This window comes from Mustela nivalis (assembly GCF_964662115.1).
Source record: "Mustela nivalis genome assembly, chromosome: X".
Classification (NCBI taxonomy): domain Eukaryota; kingdom Metazoa; phylum Chordata; class Mammalia; order Carnivora; family Mustelidae; genus Mustela; species Mustela nivalis.
The window spans coordinates 92,127,643-92,147,792 of record NC_139040.1 but is presented as its reverse complement, the minus strand read 5'-3'; the positions used below and the strand labels follow the sequence as shown (position 1 = coordinate 92,147,792).

At 45.0% G+C, this 20,150-nt stretch overlaps 2 protein-coding genes across 20 annotated transcripts in view; one reads left to right on the top strand and one right to left on the bottom strand.

The window, feature by feature from the left end:
- The window catches only part of ZNF182 (zinc finger protein 182), a 48,129-nt gene that overhangs the window by 25,414 nt on the left and 2,565 nt on the right, over nucleotides 1–20,150 (bottom strand). For 3 of the 18 annotated variants that reach the window (XM_082718046.1, XM_082718047.1, XM_082718050.1), the window contains exon 1: nucleotides 4,512–4,576. Coding sequence is in view for 11 of the 18 variants with exons in the window: in XM_082718054.1 (XP_082574180.1) it covers nucleotides 4,512–4,526 (15 nt within the window). In the remaining 7 variants the exon portion in view is untranslated. Of the gene's footprint in view, nucleotides 1–3,989; nucleotides 4,168–4,511; nucleotides 4,577–4,793; nucleotides 4,909–5,460; nucleotides 5,648–5,890; nucleotides 6,004–11,621; nucleotides 11,784–16,180; nucleotides 16,317–18,672; nucleotides 18,780–20,150 lie in introns of those variants that run through there. The other 15 variants (XM_082718045.1, XM_082718042.1, XM_082718048.1 and 12 more) reach the window with 11 other exon arrangements.
- Nucleotides 7,075–13,697, top strand: LOC309856704 (sperm acrosome-associated protein 5-like). 2 transcript variants are annotated; one of them, XM_082718111.1, is made up of 4 exons: nucleotides 7,075–10,909; nucleotides 11,297–11,455; nucleotides 12,941–13,019; nucleotides 13,123–13,697. In XM_082718111.1, the coding sequence occupies exons 1-4, from the start codon at nucleotides 10,657–10,659 to the stop codon at nucleotides 13,223–13,225; spliced, it is 594 nt and encodes a 197-aa protein (XP_082574237.1). In that variant the 5' UTR covers nucleotides 7,075–10,656; the 3' UTR covers nucleotides 13,226–13,697. The 2 variants fall into 2 exon arrangements, with proteins under 2 accessions (XP_082574237.1, XP_082574238.1); XM_082718112.1 differs by lacking the exon at nucleotides 12,941–13,019 and having other exon boundaries at nucleotides 13,123–13,199.

Below are 20,150 nucleotides of genomic sequence, written 5' to 3'. Positions count from 1 at the left end.
AACAGAACAGACAAGAAACCCCCCAAATGTATCCACAACTATCGGTCAATTAATCCTGGACAAAGCAGGAAGAATACCCAGTGGGAAAAAGAGTGTCTCTTCAACAAATGGTGTTGGGAAAACCGGACAGTTTTGAATGGTGAATGGAAATGGTGAATGGAAAACCGGACATTTTTTGAATGAAAACATTCAAGAAAAAAAAAAGAAAGAAACTGGATCACTTACTTACACCACACAGAAAAATAAATTAAAAATGGATGAAAGACCTAAATGTGAGATATGAAACCATAAAAACTGTGGAAGAGAACACCAGCAGTAACTTCTTGCCATGGGTAGAAGCATCTTCTTTCTAGATCTGTCTCCTGAGGCAAGGAAGACAAAAGCAGAAGTAAACTATAGGGACTAAATCAAAACAAAAGTCTTCTACACAGTGAAGGAAACAACCAACAAAACTAAAAAAGCAACCTACAGAACAGGAGAAGATATTTGCAAATGACATATCTCAAAAAGGGTTAGTATCCAAAACCTCTAAGGAACTTATAAAACTCAACACCCCCAAAACAAATAATGCAATTAAAAAAATGGATGGAAGGAATGCCTAAATGGCACAGTTTGTCAACAGTCTGACTCTTGGTTTTGGCTCCGTTTGTGATTCCAGGGTCATGAGATCAAGCCCCACGTCGGACTCCAAGCTCAGCACAGAGACTGAGTGGGATTCTCTCCCTCTCCCCCTCTGCACTGTGCATGCTCTCTCTCTCTCAAATAAAAAAAAACAGACAGAAGACATGAACAGATATTTTATACATACATACACACACACACACACACACACACACACACACACACATACATATATAGTGGAATATTACTCAGCCACCAAAAAGAATAAAATCTTGCCACTTGCAAAGACGTGGATGGAACGTATTATTCTAAGCAAAATAAGTCAGTCAGAGAAAGACAGATACCATATGACTTCATCATATTTGGAATTTAAGAAACGAAACAGATGAACATAGGGGAAGGGAAGGAAAAATAAAACAAGATGAAAATTGAGGGGGAGGCAAACCATAAGGGGCGCTAAACTCTAGGAAACAAACTTGAGGGTTGCTGGAGGGGAGGCGGGTAGGGGACGGGGCAACTGGGAGATGGACATGAAGGAAGGCACTTGATGGAATGAGCACTGGGTATTGTATGCAACCCATGAATCACTAAATTCTTCCGCAGAAACTAATAAAAAATAATTTGATTTATTATAAACTACAATAAAATACAAACAGAAACTTTCCAAATTTTTTCCCCAGAATACCAGTGACTAACTGAAGTAAGTAATTTAAGAAAAGATTCCTGAAGGGACCTGAGTGTCCCAGTGCAGTATGATCTAATTTTTAAACAATGGGCAGGGGTCACTACAAACCCCGTGCCGCCAGCAAAACCTATCAACAATTTGAGTGTTTTACTTAAAATGGAAAAGCAGCTTGCAGTGACATCAGCTTTAGGAAATACAACACCTGTAAAGCATGAAAATAAATAAATCTTTTTAAAAAGTTAAAAATGGGCAGAAGACATGAATAGACATTTCTCCAAAGAAGACAGCCAGATGGCCAACAGACACATGAGAAGATGCTCAACATCACTCACCATCAGCAAAATGCAAATCCAAACTACGATGAGTTATCACATCACACCTGTCGGAATGGGTAAAATCAACAACATAAGAAACAACAGATGTTGTGGAACATGTGGAGAAAAGGGAACCCTCTTGTACTGTTGGTGGGGATGCAAACTGGTGCAGTCACCCTGGAAACAGTATGGAGGTTCCTCAAAAAGTTAAAAATAGAGCTACCCTACAACCCAGCAATCACACTGCTAGGTACTTAGCCAAAGAATACAAAAGTACTAATTCAAAGGCATACAGACCCCAGTGTTTATAGCAGCATTATCTATGATAGCCAAATTATGGAAACAGCTGTATGCTAACTAACTGGAATTTAAATAAAAGTGTAAAAAAAAAGTGTGGGACTGGCAGAAGATTAGATACATAGATCAACAGAACAGAGTAGAGTCCAGAAATAGATCCACAAATATGGCCGACTGATTTATGACAAACCTGCAAAAGCAATTCAAAAGAGAAAAATGATCCTTTGGACAAATGGGGTTGGAACAAATGGAATTCCATATGCAAAATAATAACCCTCAACCTACTTCTTACCCCTTATATAAAAATTAATGCAAAAGAGATCACAGGTCTAAATGTAAAAGCTAAAACTATGAAACTTACAGAATCAAAAAAAATCTTCACGACCTGAGGATCCAGCAAAGAGTTCTTAACCATGACACCAAAATCACCATCCATAAAGGAAATAATTCATACACAAGACATTTTCAAAATTAAAAATTCTTGCTCTGTGAACACTCTGTTTAGAGAATAAAAAGGCAAACCACACAAACTATGTATCCAGCAAAGGACTTGCACACAGAATACATAAAGAACTCTCAAAGCTCAGTAGTGAGAAAACAATCTAATTTTAAATGGGCAGAAGAGCAGACTGAACACTTCATCAAAGAGGATACACAAAAAGTAAATAAGCGTATCTAAAGACCTTGAACATAATTGGCTATTAGTGAAACCCAAATTAAAGCCATGATGAGATACCAACTATATCGCCAGAATGACTAAAATTAAAAATACTGACAATACCAAGCGCTGGCAAAAACGTAGCAACTGGAATTCTTATACATTGCTGGGGGAAATGAAAAATGATTCAACCATTCTGGAAAACAATCTGGCAGTGTCTTAAAAAGTTAAACATTCACTTATCATGTGACCCAGCAATCCAATATTTATTCTAGAGAAATGAAAACCGATGTTCAGACAAAAACCCGTGTACGAAGGTTTAAAGTAGTGTTACTTGTAACTGTCAAAAACTGGAAATAATTCCAATGTCTTTCAACAGAAGAAGGGACAGACAAGCAGTGGTGCATCAATATCATGGAATACCACCCAGCAATAAAAAGACCTAACACAGCTTGTCTGAATCTCCAGGGAATTATGCTGAGTAAAAATATCCTCAATGTCAAAAGGTCACATACTGTAGGATTTTATTTTCTTAAAGATTTTATTTATTTATTTGACAGACAGAGATCACAAGTAGGCAGAGAGGCAGGCACTGAGAGAGGAAGCAGGCTCCCTGCTGAGCAGAGAGCCAGACATGGGGCTTGATCCCAGGACTCTGGGATCGAAGGCAGAGGCTTTAACCCACTGAGCCACCCAGGATTTGATTTTTATCTCATCCTTGAAACAACAAAATTCGAGAAATGGAGAGTGGTAATTCCTAGAAGGCTAAGAATGGGAGGATTAGAGAAAAGGGATGGATTTGGCTATAAAAGGGCAACATAAGAGGTCCCTGCGGTGCCGGGGCTTGTCTTAACCACAGCAAAGTCAACATCCTGGTCATGACATTCTACTATAGCTTTGTAAGATGTACTATTGGGGGAAACAGGTAAAGGATACATGGGATGTCTCTATATTTTTATAACTGCACATCAATCGATTATCTCCAATGAACATTTAATTTTTTTAAAAAAAGGTTACATACATATGATTCCTTTTATATGACATCCTGGAAAAGATAAAAACTGTAGTGATGCAGAACAGATCTGTGGTTGTCTGAGGTTACAAGTGGGGAAGGAAAGAACCATAAAGGAGTAGCATAAGGCATTTTTTGCCTGATGAAACTATTCTCTATCCCATAGATTAGTTACACCCATCTGTATTCATGAAATACCTTCACCTCAGCACTGACATTAACAATGCCAAATGGGTTCATATTTATTGTACTGGACAGTGACAACAAATTCAATATTCCTACGCACTAATTTAATTTTTTTTTTTTTTTTACTGAAAGAAAAAAGATGGTTGGCTATAAGCACATCTGCAAGACTCTGTCTCTTGGCCAAATGAGAATCCAAAGTCTGACTGATAAACTTACTTCAGGAAAATGATTTCAAGAAAAGCCATTTCCCTAAGACATTTCGTTCCCAAATTACACCTTGACGTTATGTCGCCAGCTCACTGAGGAATGCTGTAAGAAATATCAGCAGGAAACCAGGGACTGCATTTATCACCAGGCTGTGCTTAAAGACAATTCCGCCATCCACAGGAAGACTCTGAAAAGAAATGCCATGGAAGGCAATTACAGGAAACCTCAACTTCCCTGAGGACTTGGTGTACTCTCTCCTGATGAGCAAGGTGAGCCAGCTTCCTAATTAAGTTTCCCTCTGGCAGCCAGAGGCTCAAAGAGACATCTGTAAGTCAATGTTAGTAGCAGTCACACCCTAAGTCCTCCACATGTCTACACTCTAACTTGGCCTTGCCTCTGTTTCTCGTTTTTCCTGATGCCAATGCTTATTTACAAATAATTTCCTATTTTATGTCAGGAATTCCTCCAAGCTCATCACATCCATGGTAAAAAAAAAAAAAAGAAAGAAAAAGGAACAGACCACATACTTACCTGGGGTTTGGCCATTTTCTGTTCTTCTTGGGAAAAGGCAGAGATGTGCGAAGGCTGAGCTGGAAGAATGGAGAAGTATACAGAGTATGAGAGAATCCATCCGGACTATCTGCCTAGAATTATCTGCCCAAGAATTCCCTCCCATAAGCTGGGCATGAGGCCACTCTGTGGAAATGTGGGCAACCGTGTGATTTTTAACAACCACCTGTGTATTCTTGATTCTTTTCCAAACATGAGCATCTAACACAAAAGGGTTTTTTCTGTATACACTTGTGTACTGACCCAGAAATAGTATTTCCAGGCATTTTCCTTAATGAAATAATGTACTCTAATGCATCACAATTCCTCTGTAAGTACCTTCATCTCAGCGTCGACTTTATGAATGCCAAAGTTAATCCTGTATGACTCAAAATAAGAAGATTAATAAGGAGATACAAGGGGTGAAATGCTACATAGCTATTCAAAAGACTGTTTATGCTTTAGCATCTGTGTACTTTTCTGTACACATACCTAAATGAAAGTTTTTAACACATCACAGAATAAATTAAGCTGAATCACAGTCAACTTCTAAATGAAAAAAAAAAAAAAAAGGTAGGTTATAAAACCGCAGGAACCCACCTCAAACTATATGTGAAATGTTTAAAAACCCAGAGCCCTAAAACACTAAAACTGTCTAAGAATGGACGTATAGACGTAGGGGGATAAAATGAATTCCTTTTGATTTTCTTTCCCACTATTTTTAATTAATCTGTAATTCAAATGTGCTAGTATTTGTTAAACGCCAAGAATACTGAACTTTTGGAAAACTATCGGCCTCCTGACGTTTTAAGCCTGATGATCCCCTCCCAGACCCCGCAGCACCAGGCCTCGCCCACCCCCCTCCCAAGCCAAGCCCCAAGCTCTCAGCTCGGGAGATGAGTCCTCTCAGGTGCCTCTTCCTTCTCCTCACCTCACTGGGGCCGGCTTGCCCAGGAGCCAGAAGGAAGCCTTCGGGTGCAGATTCACTTCGGCTGAAGCATTCACATCAGGCCCCTACCCTGGGGCGCGGGCAAGGGGAGAGGGGCACGGGGAGAGGCGGGGGGCGCCTAAGGAGGGGCCTGAGGAGTGCGTATGAACCCTTAGCGCAGGTCACTGTGCTGGAAAATGTGTAAAAGTCAACGTTTAACAAGCCCCACTCAACCCTGACTAGTCCCATAACTTTGTCCACCATCGTGCCCAGAGAGCGTCATTCGGTCTCCCATCACTTACCCCACAAGTCCCACCATCAATGACCCCCCCAAATCCCCCTTCTTTCGTTCCCCCCGGAACTCCCCATCACTCCGCCCATCACCTCTAGCACTCGCCCTCTCAACCCCTCTCTTTCTCTCTCTCTCTCTCACCCTCTCGACAATAGATTTTCTGCTCACTGCAGAGGAGACCAGTGCAAGAACTGGCCCCAAGAAGCACTTCCGCTTCAGGACCAACTCAGGCTCCGCAACCTACAGGGTTGCAGCGGTTGGATGTGCGCACGCTCAGCGGGGGCTTTGAGCCCGCGTCCGCCAATAGTCAACACCGGGCCCCCTCCCGCCCCCCCCCCGCCGGCCCCACGCGAACGCGGCGGGGCCGCGGCGCCTGCGCGGAGGGAAGATGGCCGCGCCCGCGCGGTCCCTGCTTTGAGATGGCCGCGCCCACCGGGGCTCTACACCTCGAGGGCTGTGGTGTAGAGCAGGTGTCTACTTGGTTCTACAGAGACCATCATGCCTGAGGCTTCGAAAACCATTTTCCTTATGATGGGGAAGGGAACTGCCCAACTGAGGAAAATTCTGGCAGGCGGGAATTTGGTGTCTTGAACCCGAAGGGCAGCGTCGGGTTTACAGGTGTAATTGAACAGGAAGACGGGACGCGTGGCAGAATCGCCCAGCGTGCACAAAGGCCGGGAGGTTGGGAAAGGTCACACTGGCTCCATCCAGTGGCTAAAGCCGGGAGTTTTGAAGGACAGCATACAAACAAGCTGAAGGATACATAAGCGGCGACCTAGGACACACACATCCCTTGGTGAAGCCAATGTGTTAAGCAGCAGCTGACGGGTTCTTTTCTCTGGATGGGCAGGAACAAAATCCTTTCGTCGGAGGTGACAATTTTGCTGACCAAAAGGAGCCGGCCACACAAAGAGCCGAAGAAAAGAGCCTCCTGGCCGGGAAGTGGGACCAATTTGGCGTGTTGGGAGGAATGGAAACTGGCAGAGTGTTGGGAGCGTAGGAGGTGGGAGGGAGGGAGTGGGGGCAGATGCCGTAGGGCCTCCTCTGCCAGGAACCGAGCTCATGCTTCATTCTAGACAGAATGCTGAGCCGTGAGAGGGGTAAGATTTTTTTAAAGACCCATCAGAAGCAATCTCGAATTCTTGTTTATTGCGAGTCGTGCACCACTAGAACATGAGCTTCTCCTGTATGACAGACAGTATTCCAGACATTGGGAACACAGCAAGGAAGAAGACAGAACCAAACAAACATGATGGAGACAGCCTGGTTTCAAAGCCCCATTCACCAGCTTTGTAACTAGGGCAGAACTCTTCTCTGTGCTGTTTCCTCATCTGTAAAATGGGGACGATGACAAACGAACTGATAATTGTAAAGATTTAGAACAATGCTTGGCACACAGCAAGTGCTACATGTTTTAGTATTATTATTTAAATAAAATTAGGCATCTATATGTATTGAGCTTTTGTTAATCAAAAGGAAAAAATTCAAAGATAACCTGCAGGCTGCTTTGAAGAACAGACAACAGAGGGCAAGGGCGAAAGCAGGAAAAACTGTGGCTTCTGCCAACAGGCCCAGCAAGTGATAATGGGGGCTCAGACCTAGCTCAGTATCTCGTGTGTGCCACACACTGTGGGAAGCACATGGTATGACCTGCCTCACTCAGTCCCCACTGTGAACAGTCCCATGGCCTCTACTTGTCAGAGGAGGAAACTGAGTCCCAGAGAGACTAAGTAACATGCGCATGGTCACACACTTTTCCAAGGCTGGATCCTTAACTTCTACCCAATAATATTCTTTTGTTTATTCGCTATCCCATAGAACTTCTGGAAAGAATCTGCAGGTCCTTATGCCAGAACCATTAAAACTAGACAAGGAATTTTTTTTTTTAACCAGAAATCTAGTTGGAGCTTCTTGGCAGCCAAAGCAAAGAGAGAAAACAGAAGACTAGTTCCTATCTCTTGCTCCCCGAAGGGTACAAAATATGTCAGTGGGAAATAGGAAGGACCAGACTATAGGGCTCATCCCAGCCTGGCCTCTTCCATCTTACAAACATTATCCCCCCACCACCTTGTACACACACACCTGTGTATAGAAAGAATCCTTTAGGATTGGTGGGTATTGGGGTACAGAGATTGCCAGCTCCAGAAATGTCCCTGAGCCAGTGATACACCCCTCAAGAACTGTCCCAGGTTTCACAAGGCACATTGGCAACCTATGTGAGGCCAGGTTTTCTGTGCTGAGGAGCTGGACTCTCACTCTGTGCTGGGCATCCTCTGCCAACAGTCCCTGCAGGAGCAACCTCCTCACACAGCGGTCTAAGCAGCAAGTAGCTAGCTGAAGGAGTATGGGAAGCTGACAGCAGCTGGTCCCACCACAGAGTTTGTACAGTGTGACACTCCCAGCGACAGTTCCCCCACCTCACCAGTGAGTCGTCACCACGATTGCTCTTAAGATACTTTTCATCAAGGGGTATGTGGCTGGCCCAGTTGGTAGAGCATGTGACTCTTGATCTTAGGGTCATGAGTTCAAGCCCCACATTGGGTATAGAGCTTACTTTACAACACAAGATACATTTCATCAAAACTATAGAAGCTTGGCCAATTACAAGCAGTGACTTGGGACCATAAGGTAGTGGGTGAGTTTGTCAGAGCAACAGCTCACGAGCCAGTTCTCTGGTGACCTTGAAGCTGGCATGCTAGCCCTGAACTACCTGCTTCCAAGGGAGGAACCCCCTTCCATTCTTTTGAAGCCACTGGTATTTGTGGTACATGCCATCACTGGTACATGAATCCTGTCAGACTGTTCTGTCTTGGCCAATGTGAGTATCACTCAATGGGAGACATATGGGACTGGCTGGGGGCAGGGGTGAATAATGGGGAATGAAGGGCAGATTGGGAGTGAATGGTGGCAAGGAGAGTCAGAGGGGGATGGGAGGGCGGTGCAAGAGTAGAGTGGAATGAAAGGGGGTAGTGTGGAGCCACATGAGGGAATGCCTGCGCATTTGATTTTGAATGAATCGAGATTATGGGTGAGCCTGAGTAAGTGATAGGAAATTGAGGCATGGGCTAAAGTGACCAAAAGTGAAAGTAGGAGCAGCCCGAGTAAATGGAGCAATTCACACGGTGAATGTGTATGAGTTGATAAAGCAGGAGAGTGCAAATTGCTTTGAGCACGGAGGACCAGAGTGTGAATAAATGATGGTTTATGGGGCATGTTAAGGGTGAGAGAGGTGAATTTCGGTGGAACGTGGGAAGGAATGGAGGGAATGTGGGGCATAGAGGGAAGAATGGGGAGCACAAGGGACAGAAGAAGAGGGACTGAAGCCATATACATGGTAGAACGCGCATGTGTGAATCAGGTTGAGTTCGAGTGGTGACACTCTGAGGGAGAAGGGGAGTGGCTAGAGTGAATGAGGGGCAGACTGGGACCCGACAGGGGTGATGCGGGGCTCCAGGAATGTCCAGAGATCCCAGCATCCATCAGCCAGGTGAAGGAGATGCCGCATGTGCATGAATGGAGCTAATGCTGGGCAGAGAGAGAGGGAATAGAAGCAAAGAGAAGAAGGCAAGTGACTGTGGGGACTGTGAGCCAAAGGGAAAGACAAAGGTCACAGGTCACATGGCCCCAAGTGAATAAACTGGGGAAACATGGGGACCAGTGTTAGCAAAAAGTGGTGAATTCAGGGCGGAGTGTGATTGGATGAAGGTACTATGGGGCAGAATGAAAACAACTAGACATGAGATCAGGTGCAGAATGGGAGTGGTTCCAGGAGGAACAGGGGTTACACTGGAAATTTCTATGAGTGAGATCGTTTCGAAGAATAAGAGGCAGACTTAATGGAGTCAACAAAGAGAAAGTGAGGAATGGGGCTGAGCAAGCGTAGAAGGAGAATCTGCAGGTAACCTGAGCTAGTGGCAGGGAATGGGGATAAATGTGGTGTTGGAGAGAACAATGGTGAAGAAGGGGCAGCAAGAGAGTGAATGAGGGAGAGAATGAGGCCCGGAGTCCGGGAACCAAGCCGAAGGCTGGGCTACATGAGCGTGAACGGGAGTCGCTTCGTGCGGTGTCAAGGAGCAGAGGGGAACCTGGAAAATGAGAGTCTGAGAGTGAGCAGAGGTGAAGGAATACGACGTGAGAGAACTGGGGCCATGAGAGGAGAGGGTTAAGGAACCGTGGCCATAGGAGGCCCAGCACGCAGGAAGGGTAGTGGACAAGAGGCAGTGTAAGTGAATGGTGCAGGGTGGAGGGGGTTGGAATAAAAGCTCGAACAAGAATGGAGGCAGAACAGCAGTAGAGGGCACATCTCCATCACGTGTCGTGATCATACACGTGATTATACACGTGTCGTGTATAATATGTAGTGGAGGGCACAGTGTGATCGAATGGGGCAAACGTGGCCAGATCCCAGGAAATTAGGGTGTAGTAAGTGAACGAGGTGCCAAGAATGGGTAAATGGAGGTAACAAGGGGCGGAAGGCGAGGGAATGATGGCCATATTGTGCAGAGCTTGAGAAATCGAGGTGGTAGGAGGCAGTGTGGTGAACCGAGCTGACTGCTGAGCAGAGTGAGGGGAATGGAGGCGATGAGGGGCAGAGTGAGGGGAAATGGAGGGAACCAAGTGGTAGCGCAAGATTCAAAACAGTGGAGTGGCACCATGTTAAGGAAAGTGCAGGAATGTGGGCTGAGTGTGAGACCCAGGACCGGAGTCCTATCTCTGTGTCTCCAGCTCCTTTCTTCCTGCATTTCTTTCTGACATCTCAGGGTTTCTCCCTGGTTTTGCCCCCTCCCATCTTTATGTACAGGTCAGTATCATTTTTTCCCTTGTGTGTCCATCTCTAACAGAGATGGCACTGGGAAAGACAGTGAGGGTGTCCAGCCCTCTGGCTTCTGGGTTCCAGAATCTACTACATGGTGTTTGCTCACAGGGCCCGGAGTTCCAGAATGCTCCTAGTTCTGAACAGGGCAGCGTCTGAGTCTGGAGCAAAGAGCTGGATAGGAGGGCCTACAGGCGTTATCATGCAGACCTGGGTCACTGTGGTGGTGACTCTGGCCACACTGATGGTCGCCACTGTGGATGCGAAGATCTATGAACGCTGTGAACTGGCAGTGAAGCTGGAGAAGGCAGGCCTCAATGGCTTCAGGGGCTACAGCGTTGGAGACTGTGAGACTCCAGTGCCCCAAGTCCCACCACCCCCCGAGCTACCCACCACACTCAGACCCAGGCCCCTCCTTCTCATTTATCACCTCCCTAGGCCAGGGTATGATCCTCTCGGCCACCCCCTGACTTGCTCTAATGTCCTTACCATCATTGCCTTCACAACCGTCACCCTCACCTCTGCCATCAACACTGTCACTACCCTGAGTCATCACGGGGCAACACCCCTTGCCATCCCTCGTCTCTCACCAGAATCAACATCTACACCACCAGCAAACCAAGATCACCCCCCCACAATCGAGATGACGACCATCCCCATACCCTCCCCCTCTCCTACCACCAGCCAGTCCTAGGACTCATGCTTACCTCCTATCTACACCCTCCCTGCCCCAGGGCTGTGCATGGCACACTATGAGAGTGGCTTTGACACCTCCTTCGTGGACCACAATCCTGACGGCAGCAGCGAGTACGGCATTTTCCAGCTGAATTCTGCCTGGTGGTGCAACAACGGCCTTACACGCACCCAGAACCTCTGTCACATAGAGTGTCGAGGTGAGGCAGCGCTGCGGACACCCTGAAGCCTGGCCCGGCTCCACTGCCCAACACATAGAGGGCAAGGTTGCCTGAGACATACTCTCTAGTAACAAAAGCAGAAAAATTATAGGGAAAGGAGTACAGTTGCCTGGGCTGTCAGAGACACCACCTCCTGTATACTTACCGACTACGTGGAGATTTTGTCCAGGTCAAGAGCGCTCAGAAGTCCTATACCTCCCCGAGAATGGAGGCCGAAGGTTTCAGGGACTCAGAAAACAGGAAACTTAGCTCCATGTGGAATGGAAGGGGGAGGTTGTCCTGATTTGGAGTTGAGGTGGTTCAGGCCCTGAGGGAAGAAATGCACATCTGGCTGTAGGAACAGAAATAAGGAATATCTGTGCAGAAAGAAGAGAGCTTTCCAGACAAGAGTGTGGTGGTTTTGAGGACAAAATGTAATAGTGGTTGTTGTTCGGGGCTGGCCAAAATGGTACTTGGGTTGTCCAAGACAGACCAAAATGGGGACTGAGGCCATTGGGGGCCAGGCCAAGTGGAGGTTGAGGCTATCCAAGCCCTGCTACAGAAACAGAAGAGGTTACCCAGGATTGGCCAGGTTGAAGGTTGAGGTTGTCCAGAACTAGCCACCACAGAGGTTGAAGCTGTCGGGGACAGAGTAACATGAATAGTAAGGTTTCTCAAGATTAACTAAAATAAAGGCTAAGGTTGTTCACTTTGAGCTAACATAGAAGCTGAGGTAGTCCAGGACCAGCTATAATGGATGTTGCAGTCCTGGAATGGTCAACATGGAGGGTGAAGTTATTTATAACGAGTCAAAACGTCAACTGAGATGGTCCAGGACTGGTCAGCACGGTAATGGAGATCATTAACCAGTCAGAATGGCAGTGAAGGTCATCCTTGTTGAGCAGTTGGGATCACCTAGAACCAAGCACCATGATGACTGAGGTTGAATGGAACTAGCCAGCATGGAGACTGAGGCCATTTGTAACCAAAGTGGCAGCTGAGGTTATCCAAGACCTGATAACATAGTGTTTGAAGTCACCAAGACTGACCAGCCTTGCAGCTGAGTAGCTTCCCAACCAGCCAGCACGGGGGTTAAGATGATGTCAGACCAGCTGCCTATGCAGTTGAGATCATCCAAAATCACACAAAATTACAGTTGAGGTCATCCAGAACTGGCCAACAGAGTTTGAGGTGGTTAGGACCAGGCAGTATGATGGCTGAGGATATTCATAACCAGGTAGGATGACAGTCCAGATCATCTAGGATCTCTCAGTATGAGTTAAGGTTCTATAGAACCAGCCAACATGGCAGTTGAGGTCACTCATAACCAGCTGACAAGTGAATCAAGGTCATCTAGAATCAGTAGACATAGTGGTTGAAGTTATTCAGGCTCCAAGGAATCCAGAACCCCTGAGCCCACCATACACCGTCACCCTGTCCCCAGTGCACCAGATCACTATGTCCCTCTCTCCCCTCCCCACCTAGACCTGCTCAACCGCCATATTCTAGATGATATCTTGTGTGCCAGGCAGGTGGTGTCCTCACAGAATGGTATGGCTGCTTGGTAAGTTCATAGGGGTGGCTTGGATCCTGGGCAGCTGGGATAATGCCACTGCCACCCTATCAGCCTGTCCGCTTCACCCTCCTCCTCTCCCTTCATTTCCCAGGGACTCATGGACCCGGCACTGTTCTGGCCATGATTTATCTGAATGGCTCAAGGGATGCAATATGCATGTAAAACCTGACGCAAAGAAGATTAATAATTCGTGACTCGGTTTCCCAGAAGAAGAGATTTTTCTTTTCCTTTCTTTTCTTTCTTCTGTGGTTTTAATAAAGAATGGTATCTATAAACTAGACAAGTATCCTCTGATGACTAACTCTCTTCATTTTCCCAATGCTTGGAGGTAACCCCCATTTAATCACTGCCCACATACATTCAAAGCTCTCAACAGGGACACCATATTGCTTGGGGTGAAGGTAAGAGCATAGCTTCTCCTGGGTTCAAATACCATCTCTACCACTCAGGAGCTATGTTGCATCGGGCAAGGCATTTAACTTCTCTGTGCCTCTGCTTCCTCATTGGCAAAATGAGGGTGATAATGGTAGTACCTACTTCATGGGATTGTTGGGAGAATTAAGTGAATGAATGTTTGGAAAGCACCTAGAGTGTCACAAGGCAGTTATCGATCTGGAGATGGAAGGGTAGAGCTATGAAAATTCTCTTTCCTTAAAAAGCAGTCACTAAAGGGGCGCCTGGGTGGCTCAGTGGGTTAAGCCGCTGCCTTCGGCTCAGGTCATGATCTCAGAGTCCTGGGATCAGGTCCCGCATCGGGCTCTCTGCTCAGCAGGGAGCCTGCTTCCTCCTCTCTCTCTCTGCCTGCCTCTCTGCCTACTTGTGATCTCTCTCTGTCAAATAAATAAATAAAATCTTAAAAAAAAAAGCAGTCACTACAGAGTCTTTAATTAAGGTAGATACAGTCTCACCACAGAAAATAAGATTGGTTTCAGCTTACACAGGAAACTCAGTGTTCACATTCTCCCACACCCTCCCATATCTCCCTATTCTAAGAGTTGGCCCCGCACTCCCTCTTTCATAAGTAACGGTAAATTTCGAATGAGAGGGAATCTAGGCCGGGAATTCAATGGATGCGCAGGGTAGTAATTTCTTTTTTTTACAGAATGACTGGATTTGGATCTGTGTCTTGGACAGAGAATTTAGGAATTTAAACTTGCCACTCTCTGTACTGGCCCCATCAGAAGCAACCACACCTGTGAGGAAGCAGTCCCTCATCATGCCTTTTGTACTTTTTGATTATGGGTGGCTATTCACCTACCCAGAGTCTTGTTTTCGGTGTTTACTTTACCCAGGGTAAGCATAGATGATCATTAAAGCAGATATCCACCAGTGGGAGAATGACCGAGTCCCCCTCCTTAATGCCAATTTGATTCCTCCTGCCTTCAGCCCCAGCCAGCCTGGAGGGCCCAATCTCACATTTCCCTGGAGATCCATAAAGGGTGCCATCACTCTGGGTACTGATTTCTGTCAGCAAAAGCAGCAAAAATGAACTCTGCTGAATTTAAGTAAAAAGTAGATCTCCTAAAATCTTATCAGGTAGCCTAAAAGCCTTAAAAAAATCCTTGAAAAAAGATGATTTATTTATTTGACAGAGAGAGAAAGCACAAGCAGGGGGAGTGGCAGGCAAAGGGAGAAGCAGGCTGGCTCTCTGCTGAGCAAGGAACCTGATGTAGGACTCGATCCCAAGATCCTGGGATCATGACCCAAACCCTAGGCAGACACTTAACTGACTGAGCCACCCAGATGTCCCTAAATAAAAAAATCTTTTAAAAAAACTTATGCCATAGGAGTCCTGTATATAGAGTATGTGTAATGCAGAAACCACCCATGTGCTTTGAGGAAGTGGATTTACAAATCTATTCTTTCACGACCTTACTCCTTAGTCACATCTTTCTCTCTAATGGACGTAGTTTGCCTCAGGTGTCTATTTTGGTTTTTCTGGTGCCTCTCCAGCTGGTCAACTTGCCAGACTTCTAGAAAGAAGAAGAAAGCATTCCCTGTGAATCTACCTTTTGTTAGAAGCAGACTTCTGAAAGGTTGACTTATTTTCTTTTAGGTCTAGATACCAGTCAGAAAGAAATTCAAATTATATGTCTCATATTCTGAGCTTGAGGGAAAGAAAGCACAAATTGCTCTAACAGAAACTGGAACAAGAAAGTAATGATAAGGGGCGCTTGGGTGGCTCAGTGGGTTAAGCCGCTGCCTTCAGCTCAGGTCATGATCTCAGGGTCCTGGGATCGAGTCCCGCATCGGGCTCTCTGCTCAGCAGGGAGCCTGCTTCCCTCTCTCTCTCTCTGCCTGCCTCTCCGTCTATTTGTGATTTCTGTCAAATAAATAAATAAAATCTTAAAAAAAAAAGAAACTAATGATAAATACAAGTGACTTTGGGGCACCTGGGTGGCTCAGTGGGTTAAAGCCTCTGTCTTTGGCTTGGGTCATGGTCCCAGGGTCCTGGGATTGAGCACTGTATCGGGCTCTCTGCTCAGTGGGGAGCCTGCTTCCTCCTCTCCCTCTGCCCACTTGTGATCTCTGTCTGTCAAATAAACAAATAAAATCTTTTAAAAAAATACAAGTGACTTTGATTAAGAAAAATACCTTAAAATGGAAGAGAGAAGGTGAAAATATGTTTAGAGAGCCATGAGTAGGGAAAAGGGATTGCTGAAAGGTAGTAGATCCAGGATTCGGAGGAAGAGGACTCAAACAGAAGAGCCTTTCAGGAAGGCTGAAAATGGGACACCTAGGTGGCTCAGTCGGTTGGGCGATGGACTCTTGGTTTCAACTCAGGTCATGATCTCAGGTTCATGAGATCGAGCCCCATGCCCAGCTCCACACTGAGCATGGAGCCTACCTGGGATTCCATCCCTCTCCCTCTGCTCTGACCTGCTCATGTGCACACCTGTGCATGTGCGCTTGCTCTCTCTCTCGCTCTTAAAATAAAAAGGAAGGCTAAAAACAACTGACATGACCAAGAGAATAAGCAGAAGGACAAGGTAGATCACAGTCTAGTTCCTCACCACTCCATTCCAAGATTACCATGAGACAGCAACTCACAAGAGTAACAATTTGGAGTTAGCGAAAAAAGAAAAAAGAAAGGTATATCCTTGAGGAAGACATTTCTAAGTTTCTAAGGACATCCAGCCCTCACTCACCCACTGGGGTCTTACTCATCATCTCCATCTGTCTGTTTCTTATTTATCTGTATAACTCAAACTTGGAATTTCTCTATGATCTGAAGTCCTCCCTTCTCCAAACAGGTGATCACATCTGGTTTGGTAACGGGATACCCTGTAATGGAAATGATAGATGACTTAGGCACATCTGTGTGGGTTTCATGGCCTCAAGGCAATTAGGAAGGTACATCTTAATAAGTATAAATTTCACACAAGAGATGAAAATACAAACACCTAAAAGGTATTTGTACCCCTAAAAGGGATCAGGAATCTTGAATCCCTAGAACTTGAGGTCAAAGTATTGAAACACTTCAGAGGTCGAAAGTTATCCTATTTGATACACTGTGAATTACTCAGGGAAGCCATGCTCACCCACAGAGACCAAATGGCTATAGCTCTCTAGCATCACAGCTCTGTAAAGTGTCCTCTGAGAAGATTCCAGATGATTCCACTCCTCCTGGGTGAGGTCCACAGCTACATCCTCAAATGACACTGATCCCTGTCATCGCATCCTTCTACTCGATCAGTTCAATGATGATATATTTTAAGATAAATGGTGATATATTTTATATATTTTAAGATAAATGAAATATTCTTCAGAGAGAGGCTAGTGTTTAATAATTTCCAAAAAGGGGGCGCCTGGTTGGCTCAGTGGGTTGAAGCCTCTGCCTTCAGCTCAGATCATGATCTTGGTGTCCTGGGATCCAGCCCCGCACCGGGCTCTCTGCTTGGCGGGGAGCCTACTTCCTCCTCTCTCTTTCTCTCTCTGACTACTTGTGATCTCTGTCTGTCAAATAAATAAATAAAATCTTTAAAAAATAATAATAATAATTTCCAAAAAGTTTTCTCTGAGATATTTGCAATAGATATCTCTAGCAAAGGACTTTTACACTATGGAAACCATAAAGAACTCCTACAAATCATGACAGATATAGGCAATCTCATAGAAAAACTAGAAAAAGATGTGAATAGATACTTCACAAAAGATGATATCCAACTGACTAGTTAACCTATGAAAGGGTGCTCAAGGGGCGCCTGGGCAGCTCAGTCAGTTAAGTGTCTGCCTTTGGTTCAGGTCATGATCTCAGGGTCCTGGGGGATCAAGCCCCACATTGGGCTCCTTGCTCAGCAGGGCGCCTGCCTCTCCCTCTCCCTGCCATTCTCCCTGCTTGTGTTCTCTCTCTCTTATAAATAAATAAATAATTTTATTTAAAAAGGGTGCTCGATATCTTTATTCACCAGGGAAATAGAAATTTAAACCATAATGAGATATAACTACCAACAGAGTGGCTAAAATTAAGACCAAAGACCCAAAAATTGGCAAGGGTATGGAGCAACTGGAACTCTCACGTATTGTTGGTGAGAGTAAACCATAAGAGTACAGCCACCTTGGAAAACATTTCAGCTGAATCTATTAATGCTGACTGTGCACCTAACCAAGGACCCAGCGATCCCACTCCTACGTACATATCCAATGGAAATGCACACACATCAAAACATGTACAAGAATATCCATGGAAGCATTATTTGAAATAGCCAAAAGGGGGACATCCACCAGCCTTAGAATGGATAAACAACTGTGATGTATTTATACAATAGAACAGTACACAGTAACGGGAGAAACCAATGATACACAAAACAACAAGGATGAATCTCAAAAACATTATAGCTGAAAGAAGCCAGACATAAGGGTTCCTAGGTGGCTCAGTGGGTTAAAGCCTCTGCCTTCGGTTCAGGTCATGATCCCAGGGTCCTGGGATCAAGTCCTGAATTGGGCTGTCTGCTCAGCGGGGAGCCTGCTTCTCCCTCTCTCTCTGCCTGCCTCTCTACCTACTTGTGATCTCTGTCTGTCAAATAAATAAATAAAATCTTTATTTTAAAAAAAGAAGCCAGACATAAAAGAATAACGTATGATTCCACCCATGTGACATTCAAGAACAGGCAAAATAATCTATGCTTAGAGAAATCAGCTGTTACCCAGGAGTCAGGGGATGGTGATTGGAAGGGGCGTGAAGGAGGCTTCTGGGTGACTTCTCACTTCCTGTTTCTTGATTCAGGTACTAGTTACCCCAGGTGTTTCCAATTTGTAGTTCATGAAAGTGCACAAATTATAAACTTTTCTCTGTATGCTATGCTTCAACAAAATGTCAACCTCCAAATTCTTATCTAAATAATATTCCCATAATATCTCCATAAAAAGGTGTGCCTGGGTGGCTCAGTTGTTAAGCATCTGCCTTCGGCTCAGATCATGATCCCAGGGTCCTGGGATCAAGTCCCACATCAGGCTCCTTGCTCAGCGGGAAGCCTGCTTCTCCCTCTGCCTCTCCCCCCTGCTTGTGTTCCCTCTCTTACTGTCTCTCCCTCTCCCTCTCTCTCTGCATCATATAAATAAATAAATAAATAAATAAAATATTTCCATAAAAAAATAAGACAAAGATAATAAGAACAACAACAACAAAAGATTTAAGAACCTGTAGGAAAGGGACACCTGGCTGGCTCAGTCGGTAGAGCATGATGATTGATCTCAGGGTTGTGAGTTCAAGTCCCACCTTCGGTGTAGAGATTACTTAAAAATACTCTTTAAAAAAAAAAAAAAGAACCCACATGAAAAAGAGCCATGTATGTAAAAGAACAATTCACCAACAAAGGAAAGAATATGAAAAGACACTCAACCTCATTGCCAACTAAATAAACACAAACAAAAGAAATATTTTAACTACCAAATGGCAAGGACTAAAAACATGACAAAAGGATTAGAAAGGGTATTTTCATTCATAGAGCTGGAGTATTAGGCTAAATGAAGTAAGGCAGTCAGAGAAAAACAAATACTCTGTGATCTCATTCATAGGTGGAATTTAAGAAACAAAACAAACAAACAAAGGAAAAAAAGAGGGAGAGCCAAACCAAGAAACAGAGTCTTAAGAATAGAGAACAAACTAATGGTCACCAGAGGGGAGAAAAGTGGGAGAATGGGGGAAGTAGGGGGTGGGGATTATGGAGTATGCTTCTTATGATGAAAAAAATAAAAACAATGGTGCCTGGGTGACTCAGTCAGGTAAGGGTCTGCCTTCGACTCAGGTCAGATCTCAGGGTCCTGGGATCAAGACCCTGTGCTGGGCTCCCTGCTCAGCAGGAAGCCTGCTTCTCCCTCTCCCTCTGCCCCTTCACCTGCTTGTGTGCCCATGCGCTCGCGCTTGTGCGTGCGTGCTCTCTCTCTCTCTCTAAATAAATAAATAAATAAATAAATAAATAAAATCTTTTTACAAAATAAAATACTTTGTAGAGTGCCCGGTACAGTGCAGGCTCTTTCCATGTTAGCTCCTGTTTCTGCCACTAATACCATCCTCCTCCTTAGCCTCTGTATTATCATTATCATTACTCCTAGTACCTTCATCAATATTACCATGTAAAGAGATAACACGGAGTTGCAAAACAGTTTGTATATTATGAGCAAATTTTAGCAAAGGAAGGTCAACAGGAACAATCTGCTTTTATGTGTATGTAAATATAAAGAAGAAAGGACAGAGAGGGGTGTCGATGGAAATTAAATTTACCATAGAATTGCTTATCTGGAATGAGTGATGATAAGACATCTAGAGATATTTTCTCTTTTTAGACTGTACATTCCTAAGAGTCTGAGTTTTTTGGTGCCACTTCCTTTGTAGTGAGAGGGGGGAAAATGACACAACGAAATAGACATTTTTATAAAGGGCAAAAGAGAGGGCTGCCTTGGTGGCTCAGTCGGTTAAGCACCTGCCTTTGGCTCGGGTCGTGATTCCTGGGCTCCGGACCAAGCTCCGCACCAGGATCCCTGCTCAGTGGAAATGGGCTTCTCCCTCTCCCTCTGCCCTTCCCCTACTTGTGCACTCCCGCTCTCTCAAGTGAATTAAATAAATAATACATACATACATACATACATACATGCAAAGGGCAAAAGGGAAAGAACTGA

What these genes read in the sequence shown, in the direction of transcription:
- LOC309856704 (XM_082718111.1), top strand. Translation starts at nt 10,657, where the DNA reads ATGGTGTTTGCTCACAGGGCCCGGAGTTCCAGAATGCTCCTAGTTCTG. An exon ending in GGGCTACAGCGTTGGAGACT is followed by an intron (nt 10,910 to 11,296) that starts GTGAGACTCCAG and finishes TCCCTGCCCCAG; the next exon opens with GGCTGTGCATGGCACACTAT. An exon ending in CTGTCACATAGAGTGTCGAG is followed by an intron (nt 11,456 to 12,940) that starts GTGAGGCAGCGC and finishes CTCCCCACCTAG; the next exon opens with ACCTGCTCAACCGCCATATT.